At 43.2% G+C, this 24709-nt stretch overlaps 2 protein-coding genes and 1 long non-coding RNA gene across 3 annotated transcripts; all 3 read left to right on the top strand.

Annotated features, from left to right (window-relative positions):
* The first annotated feature begins 424 nt into the window (after positions 1 to 424).
* On the top strand, positions 425 to 3340 carry LOC140281679 (uncharacterized). Its single transcript, XM_072376176.1, has 6 exons — positions 425 to 486; positions 585 to 985; positions 1163 to 1877; positions 2066 to 2380; positions 3022 to 3092; positions 3254 to 3340. Exons 1-5 carry the CDS (start codon positions 461 to 463, stop codon positions 3068 to 3070), a joined length of 1506 nt encoding a protein of 501 aa, XP_072232277.1. The 5' UTR covers positions 425 to 460; the 3' UTR covers positions 3071 to 3092; positions 3254 to 3340.
* A 1207-nt stretch (positions 3341 to 4547) lies between these two features.
* Positions 4548 to 12503, top strand: LOC140281681 (uncharacterized). Its single transcript, XM_072376177.1, has 11 exons — positions 4548 to 4595; positions 7735 to 7878; positions 7962 to 8149; positions 8285 to 8422; positions 9214 to 9364; positions 9642 to 9822; positions 10195 to 10336; positions 10570 to 10707; positions 12076 to 12141; positions 12236 to 12337; positions 12431 to 12503. The coding sequence occupies exons 1-11, from the start codon at positions 4548 to 4550 to the stop codon at positions 12501 to 12503; spliced, it is 1371 nt and encodes a 456-aa protein (XP_072232278.1).
* A 9983-nt stretch (positions 12504 to 22486) lies between these two features.
* Positions 22487 to 23713, top strand: LOC140281937 (uncharacterized). The gene is made up of 3 exons (XR_011909803.1): positions 22487 to 22629; positions 22752 to 22889; positions 23569 to 23713. It is a non-coding gene; the product is annotated as an uncharacterized lncRNA (long non-coding RNA).
* The last annotated feature ends 996 nt before the right edge of the window (positions 23714 to 24709 follow it).

Raw genomic sequence — 24709 nt, forward strand, 5'->3', positions numbered from 1 at the left:
CAACCTGTTGCCAGGTGAAATAATTAGTTGCAAAATGTTTTGTACCACTTTTTCAGCCTTTTGTTGCCCCCATCGCATCTTTTTTGAGAGTGCTGCTGCCATCAAATTTGCCTTTTTTTAATGAAATACTAAAATGTTTCACTCTCTTTTGTGATTAAAACACTGGTTTAAGAATAGTGCAAAACGGTGCTCTTTGTTTCTGTTTAAAAGTCACAAAATGTATCAACTTTTTTGGTATTGGGGTTTTGGTTTAATCTGTCTTTTAACTTATGGAAAATAGTGAGGGCCACCAACCTTCAACAAAGAGTTTGCAGTGAAAATATATTTATAGACTTTAAGACTGTTAGCATAGACTGAAAGTATATATGAATGCATTTCCAGAGTTGCTCAATAATGAAGCCACTGTACCAATTTACTTCCACAGCTCAGTCAATAACACTCGATATCACTCTGAGCTTCGATGTGTCACTGTAACGGTTGGAAACAGTGAGTAGAATTCTTCCTTGTTCCTCTTTGTTATGCTTAAAAGTCTGATTGGTGGTGTTCCTGCGAAATCTGTTGTTTATGGTTACTTATGTTTACAGGCCCAACAACCACACAACTTCCAACCACGACCACTACTACAGCAGCACTAAGTACACCAACCACACAGCTTCCAACCACAACCTCTACTACAGCTGCTCCAACTACAACAACCACACAGCTTCCAACCACAACCTCTACTACAGCTGCTCCAACTACAACAACCACACAACTTCCAACCACGACCTCTACTACAGCTGCTCCAACTACAACAACCACACAGCTTCCAACCACAACCTCTACTACAGCTGCTCCAACTACAACAACCACACAGCTTCCAACCACGACCTCTACTACAGCTGCTCCAACTACAACAACCACACAGCTTCCAACCACGACCTCTACTACAGCTGCTCCAACTACAACAACCACACAGCTTCCAACCACAACCTCTACTACAGCTGCTCCAACTACAACAACCACACAGCTTCCAACCACGACCGCTACTACAGCTGCACCAACTACAACAACCACACAGCTTCCAACCACGACCACTACTACAGCTGCACCAACTACAACAACCACACAGCTTCCAACCACGACCACTACTACAGCTGCACCAACTACAACAACCACACAGCTTCCAACCACGACCGCTACTACAGCTTCACCAACTACAACAACCACAACAACCACACAGCTTCCAACCACGACCTCTACTACAGCTGCACCAACTGCAACAACCACACAAATTACAACCACCACCACTACTACAGCTGCACCAACTACAACAACCACACAGCTTCCAACGACGACCACTACTACAGCTGCTCCAACTACACCAACCACGCAGCTTCCAACCACGACCACTACTACAGCTGCACCAACTACAACAACCACACAGCTTCCAACCACGACCACTACTACACCTGCACCAACTACAACAACCACACAGCTTCCAACCACGACCACTACTACAGCTGCACCAACTACAACAACCACACAGCTTCCAACCACGACCACTACTACACCTGCACCAACTACAACAACCACACAGCTTCCAACCACGACCACTACTACAGCTGCACCAACTACAACAACCACACAGCTTCCAACGACGACCACTACTACAGCTGCTCCAACTACACCAACCACGCAGCTTCCAACCACGACCACTACTACAGCTGCACCAACTACAACAACCACACAGCTTCCAACCACGACCACTACTACACCTGCACCAACTACAACAACCACACAGCTTCCAACCACGACCACTACTACAGCTGCACCAACTACAACAACCACTACTCCACCTACAACTACAGTTTCCTCAACACCTTCCTCAAGTGCAAGTAAGTATGACGAAAGATGATGTTTTACATTATCTATTCTGCATATGTGTGTTTTACTTTTACTGAGACCAACAGGTGGCTTTGAATTGATGTTATAGTTGTTCCATAGTTGTCAGAAAAAGAGCTTTGCACTTAAGGCTAAGAACTTTAATCACAATAACATTATATCTGGGTAACTATATCTACAGCTGCACCAACTACAATAACCACACAAATTCCAACCACTACTACATCTACAGCTGCACCAACTACAACAACCACACAGCTTCCAACCACGACCACTACTACAGCTGCACCAACTACAACAACCACACAGCTTCCAACCATGACCATTACTACAGTTGCACCAACTACAACAACCACACAGCTTCCAACCACGACCACTACTACAGCTGCACCAACTACAACAACCACAACTCCACTTTCAACTACAACCACAACTCCACCTACAACTATGACTCCACCTACTACTACAGTTTCCTCAACACTTGCCTCAAGCACAAGTAAATATAACAAAAGATGCTATTCTAAATTATTTATTCTAGATATGGGTGTTTTGCTTAACTAGGACCAATGGTTGGATTGATGTTATAGGTCTTACTCAGTGACAATCAGAAAAAGACCATGGCACTTAAGGCTAAGCACATTAAACACAATAGGTCTGGGTGAAGTACAGTCAAATACAACAGTGATGTCATATTTTCTTGCTGTTCCTTACTATAGTTTGTGAGTAATTGCACATTTATGTGAAAACGTAAATAAATCCTGTTAGCAAAGTTAGCACCAGCACTATCTTGGTTGGATCTGCCATATAATCAACATAAACAAAAGGAAGATAGGAGCATATTCTGAGATTAAACCAAAGAGATGGCGACATACAAAAAAACACAGCAGATGTTGTAAGCAAAAAAAACAGCTCTTTGTCCATATATAAACGTTACCGTGGAAGTCTGTGAAAATCTACACCCTGGCAGTAATTTCCATGGCTTAGTTTCCGTGCCCATATCAGCTTTTGGATGTAGATGATAGATACAAATGCAGAAAAATCTGCAGTTTCTCAAAATACCTGTGTTTGTGTGTACTAAGACCTGTTATGTAAACTCTTCCAGCCTGCATTGTAATGCTGACTCGCTTTTCTTCCTAGTTGTTGTTGTGCTGAGAATGAAGATCTCTACCACACTGCCCCTGGATAACACTGATGCCATCCTTCAAGTGGTCAGTATCTGTATATACTGCTACATTAAAGATAGCAATTGCAATATTGACCGAACTGGTTAGAAAAAAAAAAAAAAATTGAATATAAACATTAAAGTTGTGTTTATAATGTTGCACTGATTGTATCTCACTATCTTTTTTCTCCTTTATTTTCCTTCTAGTTTAAAGATGAACTGGTGAGTCGCGGGCTCCCATCAAACATAATTCTGAACATTACAACAGTTTTCCCTAGTGGCTGATTATGAGAGTGCTTCTGATCACGAAAACGACATACCTTTGTATATGTATATGTATATGTTTGTTTTCAGTCTACTCCAGCTGTTTACAGGTGTTTTCAACAGACGATATATATTCAGTATTTATATATATTGGATTGGATTGGGTAATTTTATCATTTCAGTTTAAAAATTCAATATATAAAATTACCCAATCAAATGTGACTTTCCAGTTTGTCTCCCTTTATTTGTTGTTTGCACATGAAATAACAGTGGTTTGGATGGTTTCCAAATGTCTTTACTTTAATTTCTTTTTCTCCTTGTTTGTTGGGAATTTGCAATATGAGGCTATTTCTTCTTGGATTCATTGTAATCTATTGATAAAATGTGCAAATATCAGTGAAACATGCAGCCGTCAATTATCTACAAATGGTTGTAACTGGTGACTGAATATCAAAATATGATGAAAAGAAATACGCACACAACTCAAGGTAGTTACAGAAGGTGAGTCATACAGGAAATGAGTGTGAAAAAAATCCCCTTTAGAAAAAAAAGTAAGTCAGTACGACAGTATTACGATCCACAAGCACTTGGATGCTGACGTCACAATCCAAGGTGCTATGAGCAGCAAAAGCTGAAAGGCCAAATTGAAGTCCAGTCAACTCAGTGATACTTGGATTTTATTCTTTTGTTAACTTAAAAACTTAAAAGGATCAATTCTACAGTTCATGCTCACTTTTACCTCCTGAAAACTTTTATGAAAGATTTTTTGTATATAGTGACAAACTTTAGGAGGATTTTGATAGCATTAAATAAAAGCTAAAGACAACACTGCGTTTGCAATTTTATTGTATTATCCTCAAATTTCATAGCAATAAAACAAAACTTAGAAACTCAAGAAAAAATACCTTTTTTTTTGTTTTTTGCTGACACTGACAGTAATACATCAGCAGGCAGCTATGGGAACACATGCTCTTCTGTTATACTGTGTGATGGAGTTTGTTCAGGGGATGCACTTCTTAATTGATCGGTAGCTGTGTATGAGCCGTAGTTCACACACATGCGCCGTGTTTGAAGCCTTCAGGAGGTTCATTTTTCATAAGCATGCTTTGGTACCATCTGGGAGGTCTACCCAGTCCAGTCCAACAAATTCTCCACATAAACTATTTAATAGGTAATTTGTTCACACCCTTCAATGACTCATATCAGTGCCCTACAAACTACAGCAGCCTGATGATAGATGGTGGCATTCCTGCTGAAAGCCAAAGATGACTGCCAGACAGATAAGGTAACAGAAGCATTTTTCCACACTGTGCAGCACTCCCAACTATACAGGCCAACAGACTTTGGTATTAAGCTGGCCCTGTCATTTTTCCAGGCACAAATGTTTCTAAAACATGTCATCTGGTCACAGAAAAGTAGTACAGATGTGCTGGCAGTACCAGGTCTCAGTGCCAGGTGGTGCTGAGACATCTAACCACAACATGGTTTAGTGTATGGCCTGCTGTCAAGAATTGAGCTATTTCTTATCACTGGGAAGGAGACCAGTGCTCAAAGTCATTGTAGAAGCTCTTTAAAAAGGTTCAGGACAGTGAAGGAAAGCCCTTTCACAAGCAGGTCAATCTGTCCTTCCCCAATCAAGTACTGAAGCTATTCTAAGCTGTGGTGTGGACTGTCTGTGAGCTCTATCAGTTCATGTTCACTCCAAAGACAGATGGATTCTGGTGGGAGTTTTTATATATGGACTGACCAGCAGAACCAGTGGGAGCTTCTCAAATGTGACTATCGAGTTATGAGTAACTTTTCAATATAGTCATTTTTGACACTGGACTCCCACAGCAGCATTTATGCAAAGTGCCTCCTTAAAACAGCATTGCTGGTAGAGATAGAGTTTCACCTGAGTGTTTGTCAGAGTCAGCAACAGCTACAAAATGACAAGAGACTCAACAAGCTAATGCAGTAGAGTTTATTCAGCAAAAAAAAAGTCTTCTCTGGAGAAAAACTGAACTGTTGAGCTTCATTGTGCTTCTTTCATAAACACAGGTTTGGGGATGGGCTAAACCCATTATTCCAGAGAAGAAACTCACTCTTTCCTTGAGACCAGTCTAGCTTTTTTTTTGCTGGCTATCAGCCAACGTTCCACCCTGCAGGCATACGTTCTCTTGTGTTTTTTCACATTAGTTTCCGCCTCGAAGGCTCTGGTTCATGCTCACTTGGGCCCATTAAGTCATCTGTGAAAACCTGCAAGTATCAGCTTTCAAGGCTGTTTTTTGTCTCTGTGTTCCTCAAAATTCTCCCCAAGGAATTCCAACTGCATTGCTTTAGAACGTGCAATAATATGTCGTCCTTTCTCTAATCATCCTCACCAGATACATTTCAAACTTAGTTAGCCATAAGAGAGTGACTTTCAAGTCTCACTTCAGTTCTCCTCCAACCTAAGCTGCACACAATGCTTTTTTTTTGAGGCACAAGGTTGATACTTGAGAGGAAAAGTCAATATTTTGAAAACCTTTTAGGTTTGATTTTAGCCGTTCAACAAAGTTTAGTTAGATTCACCACTAAGAAAAAGCGCAGTGATTTGCAGAGTTAGATGGGAAGAGTACACAAGTCCAATCAGAGTGTTTGTGGGAGATGGGAAAGTGGAGTTAATAGAAGAGAAAATGAAGTCTTTATGATGTGAAATGCACAGTGTGCAGAACTTACAGGGCAAAAATGGTTTAAAAAAGTAGCTGCATTTAAACCTTCAGAAGCACACTGTTCAACTAGATCAACTAAAGAAAGGCGTTGTACTGAAACATGAGCCGGATTTTGTTAGAAAACAAAACGGGCGTTTTATTTCTTTTCGTTGCAATCCTGCTGAACTTCATACACAACGTGTCTCATGTTTGCAATTCCACATAGGCAGAGAAATCCCCTACATGCACTTCCTTTTAGAATTTCTTCCAGATTCTACCGTTTACACCATGCACGGCCATGATTGTCTGTGTTCTTCTGATTAACTCAGTAAAGTTGCCAATGTGCAGGTTTCTAATCCTGACAATGACATGATTAAGATGACCTCTCTCTGTACTTTTGTACTTTTGAATGTGTAAGTATTTTTAAAAGTAAGTACTTCTTTACTTAACTTGAGTAAAATTTTGACTGAGCAACTTTTACTTGTAGTTGAATAAGATTTGACCATGAGTATCAACACTTTGACTGAAGTACTGGAGTTGAGTACTTTGTCCACCAGTGTTTGTTTGTTCGCCTTCCCTTTTCTCCCAGATGTGTGTGTTTTGTATCATCTCCCCTTGCCAAGAACAGTTTTAAGGCAGGTTGTCCAGAAACACAACAATGTCCCCAGTGCCCTCTTGGTGTCCCAGCATGTCAATAAGAAAAAAGTTATAATTTTTTAAAATTTTCTTCACAATATTTAATGTGTGAACATTTAATGTTTAAGTGTGAACATTTAATGTTTAATGTGTGTTGTTGCTTTGCAAGGGAAGATCCCCTCATCAGTATGAATATGATTTGGTGTGATATAATCATAGAAGAGGTCAGTTTCTTTTCATCTTTGGAACTCCTGCACTTCACTCTAACAACAATTTTCAAGGTTGTTCTCTCCTCTGTACTTGTCTGATAACTTGGTGAGGTGAGATAATCTTTCATATAGACACTGTTCAGTGCTGTTCCTCATGGCTAAACGCAGTTATCTTTATATGACAGCACTGATTATGTCTCAGCACCACTGTGTGTCTCTTTCACCAGCTTTAAGATGAGCTGGTGAGATGGGAGCTGCTGTCGAACGTCAAGCAGAGTTCACTGGTCTCAGAACTGTGGATATCAAACTGTAAGGGCTTACCAGGCCCTGCGGCCACAGGCCTGAAGGTTGTAAGGTTTCCCATGATGACATAAAGGAAAGAAACCTGTGCAAAATGTAAATGAAATGCAGAAAAAACACACAGAGGTGCAAAGTGACAACACAGACACACTAAATGAACCCAAGAGACACATATTGATCCCTTCAGGTCCACAAACTCCCAGAAATCCTACAAACAGGAAGTTGTGCAAAACTATCCAAAAGAAATTAGTAACAAAGAGTTAAATAATCCTTAACAGACACAAAGAGTACACGACAGTGTTGGTTCATGGTTGGTTTGTTTCACTTCGGGAAAAAGGCAAAAATAAAAAGATTTTGAACAAATTTTAGTGTCAGAGCCAAAGACTTCTGTCTTTTGTTTATAAATGAATTCCATCCCTGTTTTAATGAGAGCCGGTCATGAAAACTGGTTTCACTGTTGAGAAGTTCCTCATACCAGGTTATTTCCTTGTCATTTGTGTGAATGCACACCAACAACTCTTTTGTGTGGGACGCAGCAAACAGACAAAAAGAAAGGCAGTAGAAGGGAGGCTGTCCCTTGAAGAATCAGAGCTCCTGTCATTTACAGCCTTTGTGCAGAGAGGCTGACACATTCACCATGTTGCTCCCTGCACTGCTGCTGCTGCTGGTCAGCTGCACACAAGCTTCTCATTTCTATGGCACAGTGATGACCTACCACCCAAAGGACACTTTTGCAAACGGATCAGTGACGGTATGCAGACGTTATTTGTAATTCATTTCATCTGTCCTTTAAAAGTTGACTGTACTTAATGCCTCCTCCCTTTAATTCTGCAGGTGGTCCTTCGCTATAAGTTGAACTTCCACTCGTGCTCACACAGTGATACGTGGAGTTGCAGCGGCAACTGTGGTGCCTTGATTCAGAGCTCATTAGACAAGGTTGATGAGGAGAGCAATGGAGAGTGGTGCCACAATGAAGGACTCTTGACTCGGCTGGTTCCCAGCAATGCTCCGTTTCAGCTTCAGTGAGTGTTATTCCACAAATTGCCATTGAAGGGTGACCAAATCCAAAAGATCTTTTGTAAAACTTCAGCAAGTTCAAGTGAACATTGATCCTTCCTGTGCTGCACTTGAAAACTTCCCACTAACCTCCCCTGCAGGTTGGATGGTAACGCCTGGATAAGTAATGCACAAAACATTAACAATTGGAAGGCTGTGACTGAGGTGGAACTGAGAAACCGGTCAGACACGGGCAAAGCCAACACATCACCGCTGACCACAATCCTGCCAGCTGTGAGGTAAGGTCCATTGTTTACGTGTTTCTCTCTCTCTTTTTTTCCATTATCGTATTACTTGCATCACATGCTGGCATTAATATATCATTAGAACTTTTCATTTCACTGACAGTGAAACTTGTTTTTTTTTATGGTATCGCAGCATGTTTACTTCCTTATCTTTAAATTCCAACACTGTCATTCACCCGAAGCAGCTTCAAACATTTGGCTGCTGTATGCAAAACGCTGTTTATCAACTTTAGCTGTTAAAGAATGATAAAAAGAACGGTCTTCCACCTATAAATGATTTTTCTCATTGTCGAACAATGGACTCCAAATGATTTGGAAATGGCCTTTCAACCCTTCCCAGATTGATGAGGAGCAACTCTTGCTCCCCTATAATCATAGTTGAAGTCTTTCCTCCTCGGCTTTGTGTTAACCCACACCTGAATGCTCCAGAGCAGCAAACTGCTAAAACCTCTGCTTTTACTGAGGTCCTGATGATCAGTTAATCAGTGCATTTGATTAAGAGCACCTTGCTGCTACTATAATGTGTAAATATTAAACTGTGTTAAAGTTTAATAGTAAAAATCGTCTTCTTCAAACTCAGGTTCAAGCTCAATTTCCAAAAGGTGCATCCAGGAAGATTTCCTGCTTTTGATGAACAGTTCAGTCCAGTCACCTTCAAACATTCACTTGACAGACCTGTTTAACCCTTCGGCATTTAAACCTGTCATAGTGTGGGAAGCTGATGTCTTAATGGCGACTCAGGCTGACCTTTCTTTTTTTTCTTTGTTTCCTGCTCTTCCTCTCAGAGTTCCTTCAAACTGTGGGAGAATTTTCTTCTTATTAGCATTTGACCCTGATGGAGATGAGGTCAAATGCAGATTTGCAACTGGCTCAGAGTGTCAAACCTGCACACAGCCGTCTGTCCTCAACCTCTTTCATGCCATCAGCGCCACCTCTGTGAGTAACAGCTGTTAATGCCATGACATTCGTACAATTATTTGGATTCTCTAAATTAGTTAATTTTTGTAAATTTGTTGGATGAACTTTTCTTCAGCTTTGCACAACTTTAATACCTTGAATTAGCAATGTTTTGTTTTTACTTAAATGTCCATATATAGACTATATTGATACTTGGTGAGAGGAGGACATACAATCATAGTCTTACATTTACTATCTGGTTATTTGGTTTGGTTTGATTATTTTGACCTTATATCCGGCTGATTTCCTCTTGCAGTCTTTCTGCCTTCTGTTATTCAACTCCACCAGCAGCAGCAATGAAGGCTCGTATGTGGTGCAGATGGTGATGGAGGACTTTCCCAGGCAGAACATCACCCTGACTCACACCAACGGTTCGCAAGTGACGAAAACTACCAATGACGCCATCAGCAAGATCCCTATCCAGTTTGCTGTGAAAGGTAAAATCCTGTCTTTTGATAGTTCTGATTTGAAACCATAAAGAAGTGCTGTGGAGTCACAAATGTCCATTTCTGATCTTCAGCCACTGTAAACAGCGTGCATAGAGTTGGTCCACCGATTTAAAATGTGGACCCAACTCCTGTTGTGTGGACTGATGTCTGGTGGAGGTCATAACCTTCCTATACTCTGTAGATTAAGTTCTACATGACATATTAACAGGTCAGCTGCACTGTTGTCTGACCACTCGTGTAATTCGGATTCATCTTCTGAATCAACATCTGCAGAGTAATTCGATGGACAGACTTGTCTGCAGTTCCATTCTGAGTCAGTTTCAGCTTAGCTGACTTTGTTGCTCATCTCCATTGTTCCAGTTGATCCTGCCGTACCATCCTGCACAGAAGGACACTTTCTGCCCAAGCTCCTGTCTCCAACTCCAGCCCACTTGGCTCAGCTTTACACTCCTGTTGGTCAGGAGCTGGAAATCCCCATCAGAGCAGAGGCAGCGAACTCCACGTAAGTGAAAGTGAAACGCTTCAAGTAGTTGAAAGGCTGATATGCAGAAATATTTCTGGTAAGACAGGATTTTGACAAAATGTCAGGAGATTGGCAGTCAGATCTTATCTGTATCTCACGGCAAGACAAGACGGCCACAAGGACATAAAAACTGTTAACTGTTAAAAAATAATAATGATAATTAAAAATGTGTGAACTTTTTTAATTGATTGTTTTTGCTTTGATTGTTAAAGGATCTCTGAGCTACTCTTCAGCGGACCATATGATGTAGATCAGACTAATTTAGGATCAGGAAACTTCTCCTTGAGATGGACGCCATCCGAGCAGGAAGGTGGAGAGAGCCACCCCTTCTGTTTCGTTGTCCAGGCAACGTCAGTATCCTCCTCCATGAGCGTCAGACTCATGAAAATATCTGAAATAAAGAAGTTATCTGTGGGATTGATGTTTTAGTTTGTTATAGATTTCATCATGGCTGCCTAACATGTGGTGGTGCTGTTGTTTAGAACCCCAATTCTACAAAAGTTGAGATGCTGGGGGAAAAAAATGAATGAAATCAGAATGCAATGACTTGCAGATATCAAATCTTTATATTTGTTTTCACAATAGAACATGAAAATCATTTCATGTGGAAAGTGAGGGCAGCAACACATCTTCAAAAAAGATGGGACAGGGCCGTGTTACCACTGATCACCAGTCTGTAACATCTGGGAACTGAGGAGACCAGCTGTTGGACCTTTGGGGCGAGGAATGTTCTCCCATTCTTGTCCTATATAGCATTCTAGCTCCTTAACAGTCCTGGATCTTTAGTGTAATATTTTGTGTTTTATGATGCACCCAATGTTTTTAATTGATTAAAACTTTTCTACTATGAAGCTATGCTGTTGTAATAGATGCAGCATTGTCTTTCCGAAGTGTGTAAGACCTTCTCTGAAATATTGTCTGGTTAGGAGCATGCGTCACTCTAAACCTGTCTTTCCAGATGTGCAAGTTGCCAGTTCCATTTCCATAGATTCTGACAAGCCAGACAGTTCATCTTTAGTCCAGAGGAAACACCATCTCATGATTTCCAAAAATAATTTCAGTTTCTTCTTTTATTTTGCTACAGAACAGGTTTCCACTTTGCCTCAGTTCATTATAAATGAGCTTTGCTCCAGGAAAGATGATGGTATTTCTGGATCATGTTCACAAGTGGTTTCTTATTTGAATAACAGACCTTTAACTTGCATCTGTGGATGGCACAGTGAACTGTGTTCACAGAGAGTTATTTCTGTAGCTGTGCAGTTTTTGTTCTTTTTATACCCAGTCATGTTACCAACCTGTTGCCAGGTGAAATAATTAGTTGCAAAATGTTTAGTACCACTTTTTCAGCCTTTTGTTGCCCCCATCGCATCTTTTTTGAGAGTGCTGCTGCCATCAAATTTGCGTTTTTTAATGAAATACTAAAATGTTTCACTCTCTTTTGTGATTAAAACACTGGTTCAAGAATAGTGCAAAACTGTGCTCTTTGTTTCTGTTTACAAGTCACAAAATGTATCAACTTTTTTGGTATTGGGGTTTTGGTTTAATCTGTCTTTTAACTTATGGAAAATAGTGAGGGAGGGCCACCAACCTTCAACAAAGAGTTTGCAATGATAATATATTTATAGACTTTAAGCCTGTTAGCATAGACTGAAAGTATATATGAATGCATTTCCAGAATTACTCAATAATGAAGCCACTGTACCAATTTACTTCCACAGCTCAGTCAATAACACTCGATATCACTCTGAGCTTCGATGTGTCACTGTAACGGTTGGAAACAGTGAGTAGAATTCTTCCTTGTTCCTCTTTGTTATGCTTAAAAGTCCGATTGGTGGTGTTCCTGCGAAATCTGTTGTTTATGGTTACTTATGTTTACAGGCCCAACGACCACACAGCTTCCAACCACGACCACTACTTCAGCTGCACTAAGTACACCAACCACACAGCTTCCAACCACGACCACTACTTCAGCAGCACTAAGTACACCAACCACACAGCTTCCAACCACGACTACATCTACAGCTGCACCAACTACAACAACCACACAGCTTCCAACCACGACCACTACTACAGCTGCACCAACTACAACAACCACTGCTCCACCTACAACTACAGTTTCCTCAACACCTTCCTCAAGTGCAAGTAAGTAGGACAAATAATGATATTTTACATTATTTATTCTGCATATGGGTGTTTTACTTTTACTGAGACCAACAGGTTGTCAGAAAAAGATCTTTGCACTTAAGATTAAGCACATTAATCACAATAACATTATGTCTGAGTAATTCTATCAACAGCTGCACCAACTACAACAACCACACAGCTTCCAACCACGACCACTACTACACCTGCACCAACTACAACAACCACACAGCTTCCAACCACGACCACTACTACAGCTGCACCAACTACAACAACCACACAACTTCCAACCACGACCACTCCTACACCTGCACCAACTATAACTATAACAACCACACATCTTCCACCCCTGACCACTCCTACACCTGCACCAACTACAACAACCACACAGCTTCCAACCACGACCACTACTACAGCTGCACCAACTACAACAACCACACAGCTTCCAACCACGACCACTACTACAGCTGCACCAACTACAACAACCACACAGCTTCCAACCACGACCACTACTACAGCTGCACCGACTACAACAACCACACAGCTTCCAACCACGACTACATCTACAGCTGCACCAACTACAACAACCACACAGCTTCCAACCACGACCTCTACTACAGCTGCACCAACTACAACAACCACTGCTCCACCTACAACTACAGTTTCCTCAACACCTTCCTCAAGTGCAAGTAAGTAGGACAAATAAACTATAACTATAACAACCACACATCTTCCACCCCTGACCACTCCTACACCTGCACCAACTACAACAACCACACAGCTTCCAACCACGACCACTACTACAGCTGCACCAACTACAACAACCACACAGCTTCCAACCACGACCACTACTACAGCTGCACCAACTACAACAACCACACAGCTTCCAACCACGACCACTACTACAGCTGCACCGACTACAACAACCACACAGCTTCCAACCACGACCTCTACTACAGCTGCACCAACTACAACAACCACACAGCTTCCAACCACGACCACTACTACAGCTGCACCAACTACAACAACCACACAGCTCCCAACCACGACCTCTACTACAGCTGCACCAACTACAACAACCACACAGCTTCCAACCACGACCTTTACTACAGCTGCACCAACTACAACAACCACACAGCTTCCAACCACGACCTCTACTACAGCTGCACCAACTACAACAACCACACAGCTTCCAACCACAACCTCTACTACAGCTGCACCAACTACAACAACCACAACTCCACTTTCAACTACAACCACAACTCCACCTACAACCATGACTCCACCTACTACTACAGTTTCCTCTACACTTGCCTCAAGCACAAGTAAATATGACAAAAGATGCTATTCCAAATGATTTATTCTAGATATGGGTGTTTTGCTTAACTAGGACCAATGGTTGGATTGATGTTATAGGTCTTACTCAGTGACAATCAGAAAAAGACCATGGCACTTTAAACACAATAGGTCTGGGTGAAGTACAGTCAAATACAACAGTGATGTCATATTTTCTTGCTGTTCCTTACTATAGTTGGTGAGTAATTGCACATTTATGTGCAAACGTAAATAAGTCCTGTTAGTAAAGTTAGCACCAGCACTATCTTGGTTGGCTCTGCCATATTATCAACATAAACAAAGGAAGATAGGAGCATATTCTGAGATTAAACCAAGGAGATGGCGACATACAAAAAACACAGCAGATGTTGTAAGCAAAAACAACAGGTCTTTGTCTACATTTCCATGGCTTAGTTTCCGTGCCCATATCAGCTTTTGGATGTAGATGATAGATACAAATGCAGCAAAATCTGTAGATTCTCAAAATAGCCGTGTTTGTGTGTACATCCATCCATCCATCATCTGCCGCTTATCCGGGGGTCGGGTCGCGGGGGCAGCAGCTTGAGCAGAGAAACCCAGACGTCTCTGTCCCCGGCCACTTCCTCCAGCTCTTCCGGGGGGACCCAGAGGCGTTCCCAGGCCAGCCGAGAGACATAGTCTCTCCAACGTGTCCTGGGTCTTCCCTGGGGTCTCCTCCCAGTGGGACGTACCCGGAACACCTCCCCAGGGAGGCGCCCAGGGGGCATCCTAACCAGATGCCCGAGCCACCTCATCTGACTCCTCTCAATGCGGAGGAGCAGCGGTTCTACTCCGAGCCCCTCCCAGATGACTGAGCTTCTCACCCTATCTCTAAGGGAGAGCCCAGACACCCTGCGGAGGAAACCCATTTCGGCCGCTTGTATTCGCGATCTTGTTCTTTCGGTCACTACCCACAACTCGTGACCATAGGTGAGGATGGGAACGTAGATTGACCAGTAAGTAGAGAGCTTCGCCTTCTGGCTCAGCTCCCTCTTCACAACGACGGGTCGGTGCAGAGCCCGCAACACTGCAGACGCCGCACCGATCTGCCCGTCAATCTCCCGCTCCATTCGTCCCTCACTCGTGAACAAGACCCCGAGATACTTGAACTCCTCCACTTGGGGAAGGATCTCATTCCCGACCCGGAGAGAGCATTCCACCCTTTTCCGGCTGAGAACCATAGTCTCGGATTTGGAGGTGCTGATTCTCATCCCAGCCGCTTCACACTCGGCTGCGAATCGCTCCAGTGAGAGCTGAAGGTCACGGCCTGACGACGCTAACAGAACCACATCATCTGCAAAAAGCAGAGACCCGATTCTGAGGTCGCCAAATCGGACACCCTCAACGCCCTGGCTCCACCTAGAAATTCTGTCCATAAAAGTTAGGAACAGAATCGGTGACAAAGGGCAGCCCTGACGGAGTCCAACTCTCACCGGAAACGTATCCGACTTACTGCCGGCAATGCGGACCAAACTCTGGCACCGGCCATACAGAGACCAAACGGCCCCTATCAAGGGGTCCGGCACTCCATATTCCCGGAGCACCCCCCACAGGACTCCACGAGGGACACGGTCGAACGCTTTCTCCAAGTCCACAAAACACATGTAGACTGGTTGGGCGAACTCCCATGCACCCTCCAGGATCCTGCCGAGGGTATAGAGCTGGTCCACTGTTCCACGGCCAAGACGAAAGCCACACTGCATCTCCTGAATCCGAGGCTCGATTATCCGACGGATCCTCCTCTCCAATACCCCCGAATAGACCTTACCAGGGAGGCTGAGGAGTGTGATACCCCTATAGTTGGAACACACCCTCCGGTCCCCCTTTTTAAAGAGGGGGACCATCACCCCAATCTGCCAGTCCAGAGGCACTGTCCCCGATGTCCACACGATGCTGCAGAGGCGTTTCAGCCAAGACAGCCCTACAACATCCAGAGCCTTGAGAAACTCAGGACGGACCTCATCCACCCCCGGGGCCTTGCCACCGAGGAGCTTTTTGACCACCTCGGCAACCTCAGCCCCAGAAATGGGAGGCCCCATCTCCGAGCTCTCCGACTCTGCCTCTTCCGAGCACGTGTTGGTAGGATTGAGGAGTTCCTCGAAGTACTCCCCCCACCGACTCACAACATCCCTAGTTGAGGTCAGCAAAGCCCCGTCCCCGATGTAAACAGTGTTGACTGTGAGCCGCTTCCCCCCCCTGAGACGCCGGATGGTGGACCAGAATCTCTTCGAGGCCGTCCGGAAATAGTTCTCCATGGTCTCACCGAACTCCTCCCAGGCCCGTGTTTTTGCCTCAGCAACCGCCGAAGCCGCGGCTCGTCTGGCCTGTCGGTACCTATCAGCTGCTTCCAGGGTCCCACTGGCCAAAAAGGCCCGATAAGACTCCTTCTTCAGCTTGACGGCTTCCCTCACCACTGGTGTCCACCAGCACGTTCGAGGGTTGCCGCCACGACAGGCACCGACCACCTTACGGCCACAACTCCGATCAGCTGCCTCGGCAATGGAGTCACGGAACATGGCCCATTCGGACTCAATGTCCCCCACCTCCCCCGGGATATGGTTGAAGCTCTGCCGGAGGTGGGAGTTAAAGCTCCTTCTGACGGGGGATTCTGACAAACGCTCCCAGCAGGCCCTCACAATACGTTTGGGCCTGCCAGGTCTGATCGGCATCCTCCCCCACCAGCGGAGCCAACTCACCACCAGGTGGTGATCAGTTGACAGCTCCGCCCCTCTCTTCACCCGAGTGTCCAGGACATACGGCCGCAAGTCCGATGATACAACCACAAAGTCGATCATCGAACTGCGGCCAAGGGTGTCCTGGTGCCAAGTGCACATATGGACACCCTTATGCCTGAACATGGTGTTCGTTATGGACAGTCCATGACTGGCACAGAAGTCCAACAACATAACACCACTCTGATTCAGATCGGGGGGGCCGTTCCTCCCAATCACACCCCTCCAGGTCTCACTGTCATTGCCCACGTGAGCATTGAAGTCCCCCAGCAGAACGAGGGAGTCTCCGGTAGGAGCATTCTCCAGTGCCTCCCCCAGAGACTCCAAAAAGGGTGGGTACTCTGAACTGCTGTTTGGCGCATAGGCACAAACAACAGTCAGGACTCGTCCCCCCCACCCGAAGGCGGAGGGAGGCTACCCTCTCGTTCACTGGGGTAAACCCCAATGTACTGGCACACAGCCGGGGGGCAATAAGTATGCCCACACCTGCTCTGCGCCTCTCACCACGGGCAACTCCAGAGTGGAAGAGAGTCCAACCCCTCTCAAGAGGACTGGTTCCAGAGCCCAAGCCGTGCGTCGAGGTGAGTCCGACTATATCTAGCCGGAACCGCTCAGCCTCGCGCACCAGCTCCGGCTCCTTCCCCAACAGAGAGGTGACATTCCACGTCCCAAGAGCTAGCTTCAGTAGCCGAGAATCAGACCGCCAAGGCCTCCGCCTTCGGCTGCTACCCAGCTCACATAGCACCCGACCCCCTTGGCCCCTCCCACGGCTGGTGAGCCCGTCGGAAGGGGGACCCACGTCATCATTTCGGGCTATGCCCGACGGAGCCCCATGTGTGTACAAAGACCTGTAATGTAAACTCTTCCAGCCTGCATTGTAATGCTGACTCGCTTTTCTTCCTAGTTGTTGTCGTGCTCAGAATGAAGATCTCTACCACACTGGATCCCACTGATGCCGTCCTTCAAGTGGTCAGTATCTGTATATACTGCTACACTAAAGATAGCAACTGCAATATTAACCAAACTGGTTAGAAAAAAAAAATCATTTGAATACAAACATTAAAGTTGTCTTATAATGTTGCACTGATTGTACAATACTGATTGTATTGTATGATTGTACCACTACCTTTTTTTCTCCTTTATTTTCCTTCCAGTTTCAAGATGAACTGGTGAGACTCGGGCTCCCATCAAACACATTTCTGAACATTACAACAGTGACCCCTAGTGGCTGATTACGAGAGTGCTTCTGATCCCTAAAGGGATATACCTTTCATAGTTTGTATTCAGTCTGCCCCAGCTGTTTACAGGTGTTTTCAACAGATGATATATATATATAAATTTTGAATTTTTAAACTGAAATTATCAAATTACCCAATCAAATGTGACTTTCCAGTTTGTCTCCCTTTATTTGTTGTTTGCACATGAAATAACAGTGGTTTGGATGGTTTCCAAATGTCTTTACTTTAATTTCTTTTTCTCCTTGTTTGTTGGGAGTTTGCAATATGAGGCTATTTCTTCTTGGATTCATTGTAATCTATTGATAAAATGTGCAAATATCAGTGAAACATGCAGCCGTCAATTATCTACAAATGGATGTAACTGGTGACTGAATATCAAAATATGATGAAAAGAAATACGCACACAACTCAAGGTAGTCACAGAAGGTGAGTCATACAGGAAATGAGTGTGAAAAAAATCCCCTTTAAAATTAGAAATGTAAGTCAGTACGACAGTATTACGATCCACAAGCACTTGGACACTGATGTCATGATGCAAGATGCTATAAGCAGCAAAAGCTGAAAGGCCAAATCGAAGTCCAGTCAACTCAGTGATACTTTGATTTATTCTTTTGTTAACTTAAAAACCTTAAAGGGATACATTCTACAGTTTATGCTCACTTGTACCTCCTGAAAACTTTCCCCCGTAACAAACAGAAACTAGAGGCAGCTACTGTGAGGGCATGGACATGTTTCCAGGGCTTAAAAAAGGTTTGGAGAAGTTAGTGGACGAATATCAGATTTACCTTTGCACACTTGACAAAGAGATTTTTTTTTTTATAGTGACAAACTGTAGGAGGATTTTGATAGCATTAAATAAAACCTAAAGACAACACTGCCTTTTCTATTTTAATTTATTTTCCTCAAATTTCATTGCAATAAAGCAGAACTTAGAAACTCGAGCAAAAATACCTTTTTTTGCTGACACTGACAGTAATACATCGGCAGGCAGCTATGGGAACACATGCTCTTCTGTTATACTGTGTGATGGAGTTTGTTCAGGGGATGCACTTCTTACAAGTGTTTGAAGCCTTCAGGAGGTTCATTTTTCATAAGCATGCTTTGGTACCATCTGGGAGATCTACCCAGTCCAGTCCAACAAGTTCCCCACAGAAATGACTAAATAGGTAATTTGTTCACACCCTTCAATGACTCATATCAGTGCCCTACAAACTACAGCAGCCTGATGATAGATGGTGGCTTTCCTGCTGAAAGCCAAAGATGACTGCCAGACAGAGAAGGTAACAGAAGCATTTTTCCACACTGTGCAGCACTCCCAACTATACAGGCCAACAGACTTTGGTATTAAGCTGGCCCTGTCATTTTTCCAGGCACAAAACATGTCATCTGGTCACAGAAAAGTAGTACAGATGTGCTGGCAGTACCAGGTCTCAGTGCCAGGTGGTGCTGAGACATGTAACCACAACATGGTTTAGTTTATGGCCTGCTGTCAAGCATTAAGCTATTTCTTATCACTGGGAAGGAGACCAGTGCTCAAAGTCATTGTAGAAGCTCTTTAAAAAGGTTCAGGACAGTGAAGGAAAGCCCTTTCACAAGCAGGTCAATCTGCTCATGTACTGAAGATATTCTAAGCTGTGGTGTGGACTGTCTGTGAGCTCTATCAGTTCATGTTCACTCCAAAGACAGATGGATTCTGGTGGGAGTTTTTATATATGGACTGACCAGCAGAACCAGTGGGAGCTTCTCAAATGTGACTTTTGAGTTATGAGTAACTTTTCAATATTGTCATTTTTGACACTGGACTCCCACAGCAGCATTTATGCAAAGTGCCTCCTTAAAACAGCATTGCTGGTAGAGATAGAGTTTCACCTGAGTGTTTGTCAGAGTCAGCAACAGCTACAAAATGACAAGAGACTCAACAAGCTAATGCAGTAGAGTTTATTCAGCAAAAAAAAAGTCTTCTCTGGAGAAAAACTGAACTGTTGAGCTTCATTGTGCTTCTTTCATAAACACAGGTTTGGGGATGGGCTAAACCCATTATTCCAGAGAAGAAACTCACTCTTTCCTTGAGACCAGTCTAGCTTTTTTTTTGCTGGCTATCAGCCAACGTTCCACCCTGCAGGCATACGTTCTCTTGTGTTTTTTCACATTAGTTTCCGCCTCGAAGGCTCTGGTTCATGCTCACTTGGGCCCATTAAGTCATCTGTGAAAACCTGCAAGTATCAGCTTTCAAGGCTGTTTTTTGTCTCTGTGATCCTCAAAATTCTCCCCAAGGAATTCCAACTGCATTACTTTAGAACGTGCAATAATATGTCGACCTTTCTCTAATCATCCTCACCAGATACATTTCAAACTTAGTTAGCCATAAGAGAGTGACTTTCAAGTCTCACTTCAGTTCTCCTCCAACCTATGCTGCACACTGGGCTTTTTTTTTAGGCACAAGGTTGATACTTGAGAGGAAAAGTCAATATTTTGAAAACCTTTTAGGTTTGATTTTAGCCGTTCAACAAAGTTTAGTTAGATTCACCACTAAGAAAAAGCGCAGTGATTTGCAGAGTTAGATGGGAAGAGTACACAAGTCCAATCAGAGTGTTTGTGGGAGATGGGAAAGTGGAGTTAATAGAAGAGAAAATGAAGTCTTTATGATGTGAAATGCACAGTGTGCAGAACTTACAGGGCAAAAATGGTTTAAAAAAGTAGCTGCATTTAAACCTTCAGAAGCACACTGTTCAACTAGATCAACTAAAGAAAGGCGTTGTACTGAAACATGAGCCGGATTTTGTTCGAAAACAAAACGGGCGTTTTATTTCTTTTCGTTGCAATCCTGCTGAACTTCATACACAACGTGTCTCATGTTTGCAATTCCACATAGGCAGAGAAATCCCCTACATGCACTTCCTTTTAGAATTTCTTCCAGATTCTACCGTTTACACCATGCACGGCCATGATTGTCTGTGTTCTTCTGATTAACTCAGTAAAGTTGCCAATGTGCAGGTTTCTAATCCTGACAATGACATGATTAAGATGACCTCTCTCTGTACTTTTGTACTTTTGAATGTGTAAGTATTTTTAAAAGTAAGTACTTCTTTACTTAACTTGAGTAAAATTTTGACTGAGCAACTTTTATTTGTAGTTGAGATTTGACCATGAGTATCAACACTTTGACTGATGTTCTGGAGTTGAGTACTTTGTCCACCAGTGTTTGTTTGTTCGCCTTCCCTTTTCTCCCAGATGTGTGTGTTTTGTATCATCTCCCCTTGCCAAGAACAGTTTTAAGGCAGGTTGTCCAGAAACACAACAATGTCCCCAGTGCCCTCTTGGTGTCCCAGCATGTCAATAAGAAAAAAGTTATAATTTTTAAAAATTTTCTTCACAATATTTAATGTGTGAACATTTAATGTTTAAGTGTGAACATTTAATATCTAATGTGTGTTGTTGCTTTGCAAGGGAAGATCCCCTCATCAGTATGAATATGATTTGGTGTGATATCATCATAGAAGAGGTCAGTTTCTTTTCATCTTTGGAACTCCTGCACTTCACTCTAACAACAATTTTCAAGGTTGTTCTCTCCTCTGTACTTGTCTGATAACTTGGTGAGGTGAGATAATCTTTCATATAGACACTGTTCAGTGCTGTTCCTCATGGCTAAACGCAGTTATCTTTATATGACAGCACTGATCCTGTCTCAGCACCACTGTGTGTCTCTTTCACCAGCTTTAAGATGAGCTGGTGAGATGGGAGCTGCTGTCGAACGTTAAGCAGAGTTCACTGGTCTCATAACTGTGGATATCAAACTGTAAGGGCTTACCAGGCCCTGCGGCCACAGGCCTGAAGGTTGTAGGTTTCCCATGATGATATATAAAGGAAAGAAACCTGTGCAAAATGTAAATGAAATGCAGAAAAAACACACAGAGGTGCAAAGTGACAACACAGACACACTAAATGAACCCAAGAGACACATATTGATCCCTTCAGGTCCACAAACTCCCAGAAATCCTACAAACAGGAAGTTGTGCAAAACTATCCAAAAAAAATCAGTAACAAAGAGTTAAATAATCCTTAACAGACACAAAGAGTACACGACAGTGTTGGTTCATGGTTGGTTTGTTTCACTTCGGGAAAAAGGCAAAAATAAAAAGATTTTGAACAAATTTTAGTGTCAGAGCCAAAGACTTCTGTCTTTTGTTTATAAATGAATTCCATCCCTGTTTTAACGAGAGCCGGTCATGAAAACTGGTTTCACTGTTGAGAAGTTCCTCATACCAGGTTATTTCCTTGTCATTTGTGTGAATGCACACCAACAACTCTTTTGTGTGGGACGCAGCAAACAGACAAAAAGAAAGGCAGTAGAAGGGAGGCTGTCCCTTGAAGAATCAGAGCTCCTGTCATTTACAGCCTTTGTGCAGAGAGGCTGACACATTCACCATGTTGCTCCCTGCACTGCTGCTGCTGCTGGTCAGCTGCACACAAGCTTCTCATTTCTATGGCACAGTGATGACCTACCACCCAAAGGACACTTTTGCAAACGGATCAGTGACGGTATGCAGACGTTATTTGTAATTCATTTCATCTGTCCTTTAAAAGTTGACTGTACTTAATGCCTCCTCACTTTAATTCTGCAGGTGGTCCTTCGCTATAAGTTGAACTTCCACTCGTGCTCCAGTGATACGTGGAGTTGCAGCGGCAACTGTGGTGCCTTGATTCAGAGCTCATTAGACAAGGTTGATGAGGAGAGCAATGGAGAGTGGTGCCACAATGAAGGACTCTTGACTCGGCTGGTTCCCAGCAATGCTCCGTTTCAGCTTCAGTGAGTGTTATTCCACAAATTGCCATTGAAGGGTGACCAAATCCAAAAGATCTTTTGTAAAACTTCAGCAAGTTCAAGTGAACATTGATTGCACTTGTGCTTCCCATTAACCTCCCCTGCAGGTTGGATGGTAACGCCTGGATCAGTAATGTACAAAACATTAACAATTGGAAGGCTGTGACTGAGGTGGAACTGAGAAACCGGTCAGACACGGGCAAAGCCAACACATCACCGCTGACCACAATCCTGCCAGCTGTGAGGTAAGGTCCATTGTTTACGTGTTTCTCTCTCTTTTTTTTCCATTATCGTATTACTTGCATCACATGCTGGCATTAATATATCATTAGAACTTTTCATTTCACTGACAGCAAAGCAGACAGTTACTTCCTTATCTTTAAATTCCAACACTGTCATTCACCTATAAATGATTATTCTCATTGTCGAACAATGGACTCCAAATTATTTGGAAATGGCTTTTCAACCCTTCCCAGATTGATGAGGAGCAACTCTTGCTCCCCTATAATCATAGTTGAAGTCTTTCCTCCTCAGCTTTGTGTTAACCCACACCTGAATGCTCCAGAGCGCAAACTGCTAAAACCTCTGCTTTTACTGAGGTCCTGATGATCAGTTAATCAGTGCATTTGATTAAGAGCACCTTGCTGCTACTATAATGTGTAAATATTAAACTGTGTTAAAGTTTAATAGTAAAAATCGTCTTCTTCAAACTCAGGTTCAAGCTCAATTTCCAAAAGGTGCATCCAGGAAGATTTCCTGCTTTTGATGAACAGTTCAGTCCAGTCACCTTCAAACATTCACTTGACAGACCTGTTTAACCCTTAGGCATTTAAACCTGTCATAGTGTGGGAAGCTGATGTCTTAATGGCGACTCAGGCTGACCTTTTCTTTTTTTTTTTCTTTGTTTCCTGCTCTTCCTCTCAGAGTTCCTTCAAACTGTGGGAGAATTTTCTTCTTATTAGCATTTGACCCTGATGGAGATGAGGTCAAATGCAGATTTGCAACAGGCTCAGAGTGTCAAACCTGCACACAGCCGTCTGTCCTCAACGTCTTTCATGCCATCAGTGCCTCCGCTGTGAGTAACAGCTGTTAATGCCATGACATTCGTACAATTATTTGGATTCTCTAAATTTGTTAATTTTTGTAAATTTGTTGGATGAACTTTTCTTCAGCTTTGCACAACTTTAATACCTTGAATTAGCAATATTTTGTTTTTACTTAAATGTCCATATATAGACTATATTGATACTTGGTGAGAGGAGGACATACAATCATAGTCTTACATTTACTATCTGGTTATTTGGTTTGGTTTGATTATTTTGACCTTATATCCGGCTGATTTCCTCTTGCAGTCTTTCTGCCTTCTGTTATTCAACTCCACCAGCAGCAGCAATGAAGGCTCGTATGTGGTGCAGATGGTGATGGAGGACTTTCCCAGGCAGAACATCACCCTGACTCACACCAACGGTTCGCAAGTGACGAGAACTACCAGTGACGCCATCAGCAAGATACCTATCCAGTTTGCTGTGAAAGGTCAAATCCTGTCTTTTGATAGTTCTGATTTGAAACCATAAAGAAGTGCTGTGGATTCACAAATGTCCATTTCTGATCTTCAGCCACTGTAAACAGCGTGCATAGAGTTGGTCCACCGATTTAAAATGTGGACCCAACTCCTGTTTGGTGGACTGATGTCTGGTGGAGGTCATAACCTTCCTATACTCTGTAGATTAAGTTCTACATGACATATTAACAGGTCAGCTGCACTGTTGTCTGACCACTCGTGTAATTCGGATTCATCTTCTGAATCAACATCTGCAGAGTAATTCGATGGACAGACTTGTCTGCAGTTCCATTCTGAGTCAGTTTCAGCATAGCTGACTTTGTTGCTCATCTCCATTGTTCCAGTTGATCCTGCCGTACCATCCTGCACAGAAGGACACTTTCTGCCCAAGCTCCTGTCTCCAACTCCAGCCCACTTGGCTCAGCTTTACACTCCTGTTGGTCAGGAGCTGGAAATCCCCATCAGAGCAGAGGCAGCAAACTCCACGTAAGTGAAAGTGAAACG

This window comes from Leuresthes tenuis, unplaced genomic scaffold (assembly GCF_036924035.1).
Source record: "Leuresthes tenuis unplaced genomic scaffold, fLeuTen1.0.hap1 SCAF_22, whole genome shotgun sequence".
NCBI classification, from domain to species: domain Eukaryota; kingdom Metazoa; phylum Chordata; class Actinopteri; order Atheriniformes; family Atherinopsidae; genus Leuresthes; species Leuresthes tenuis.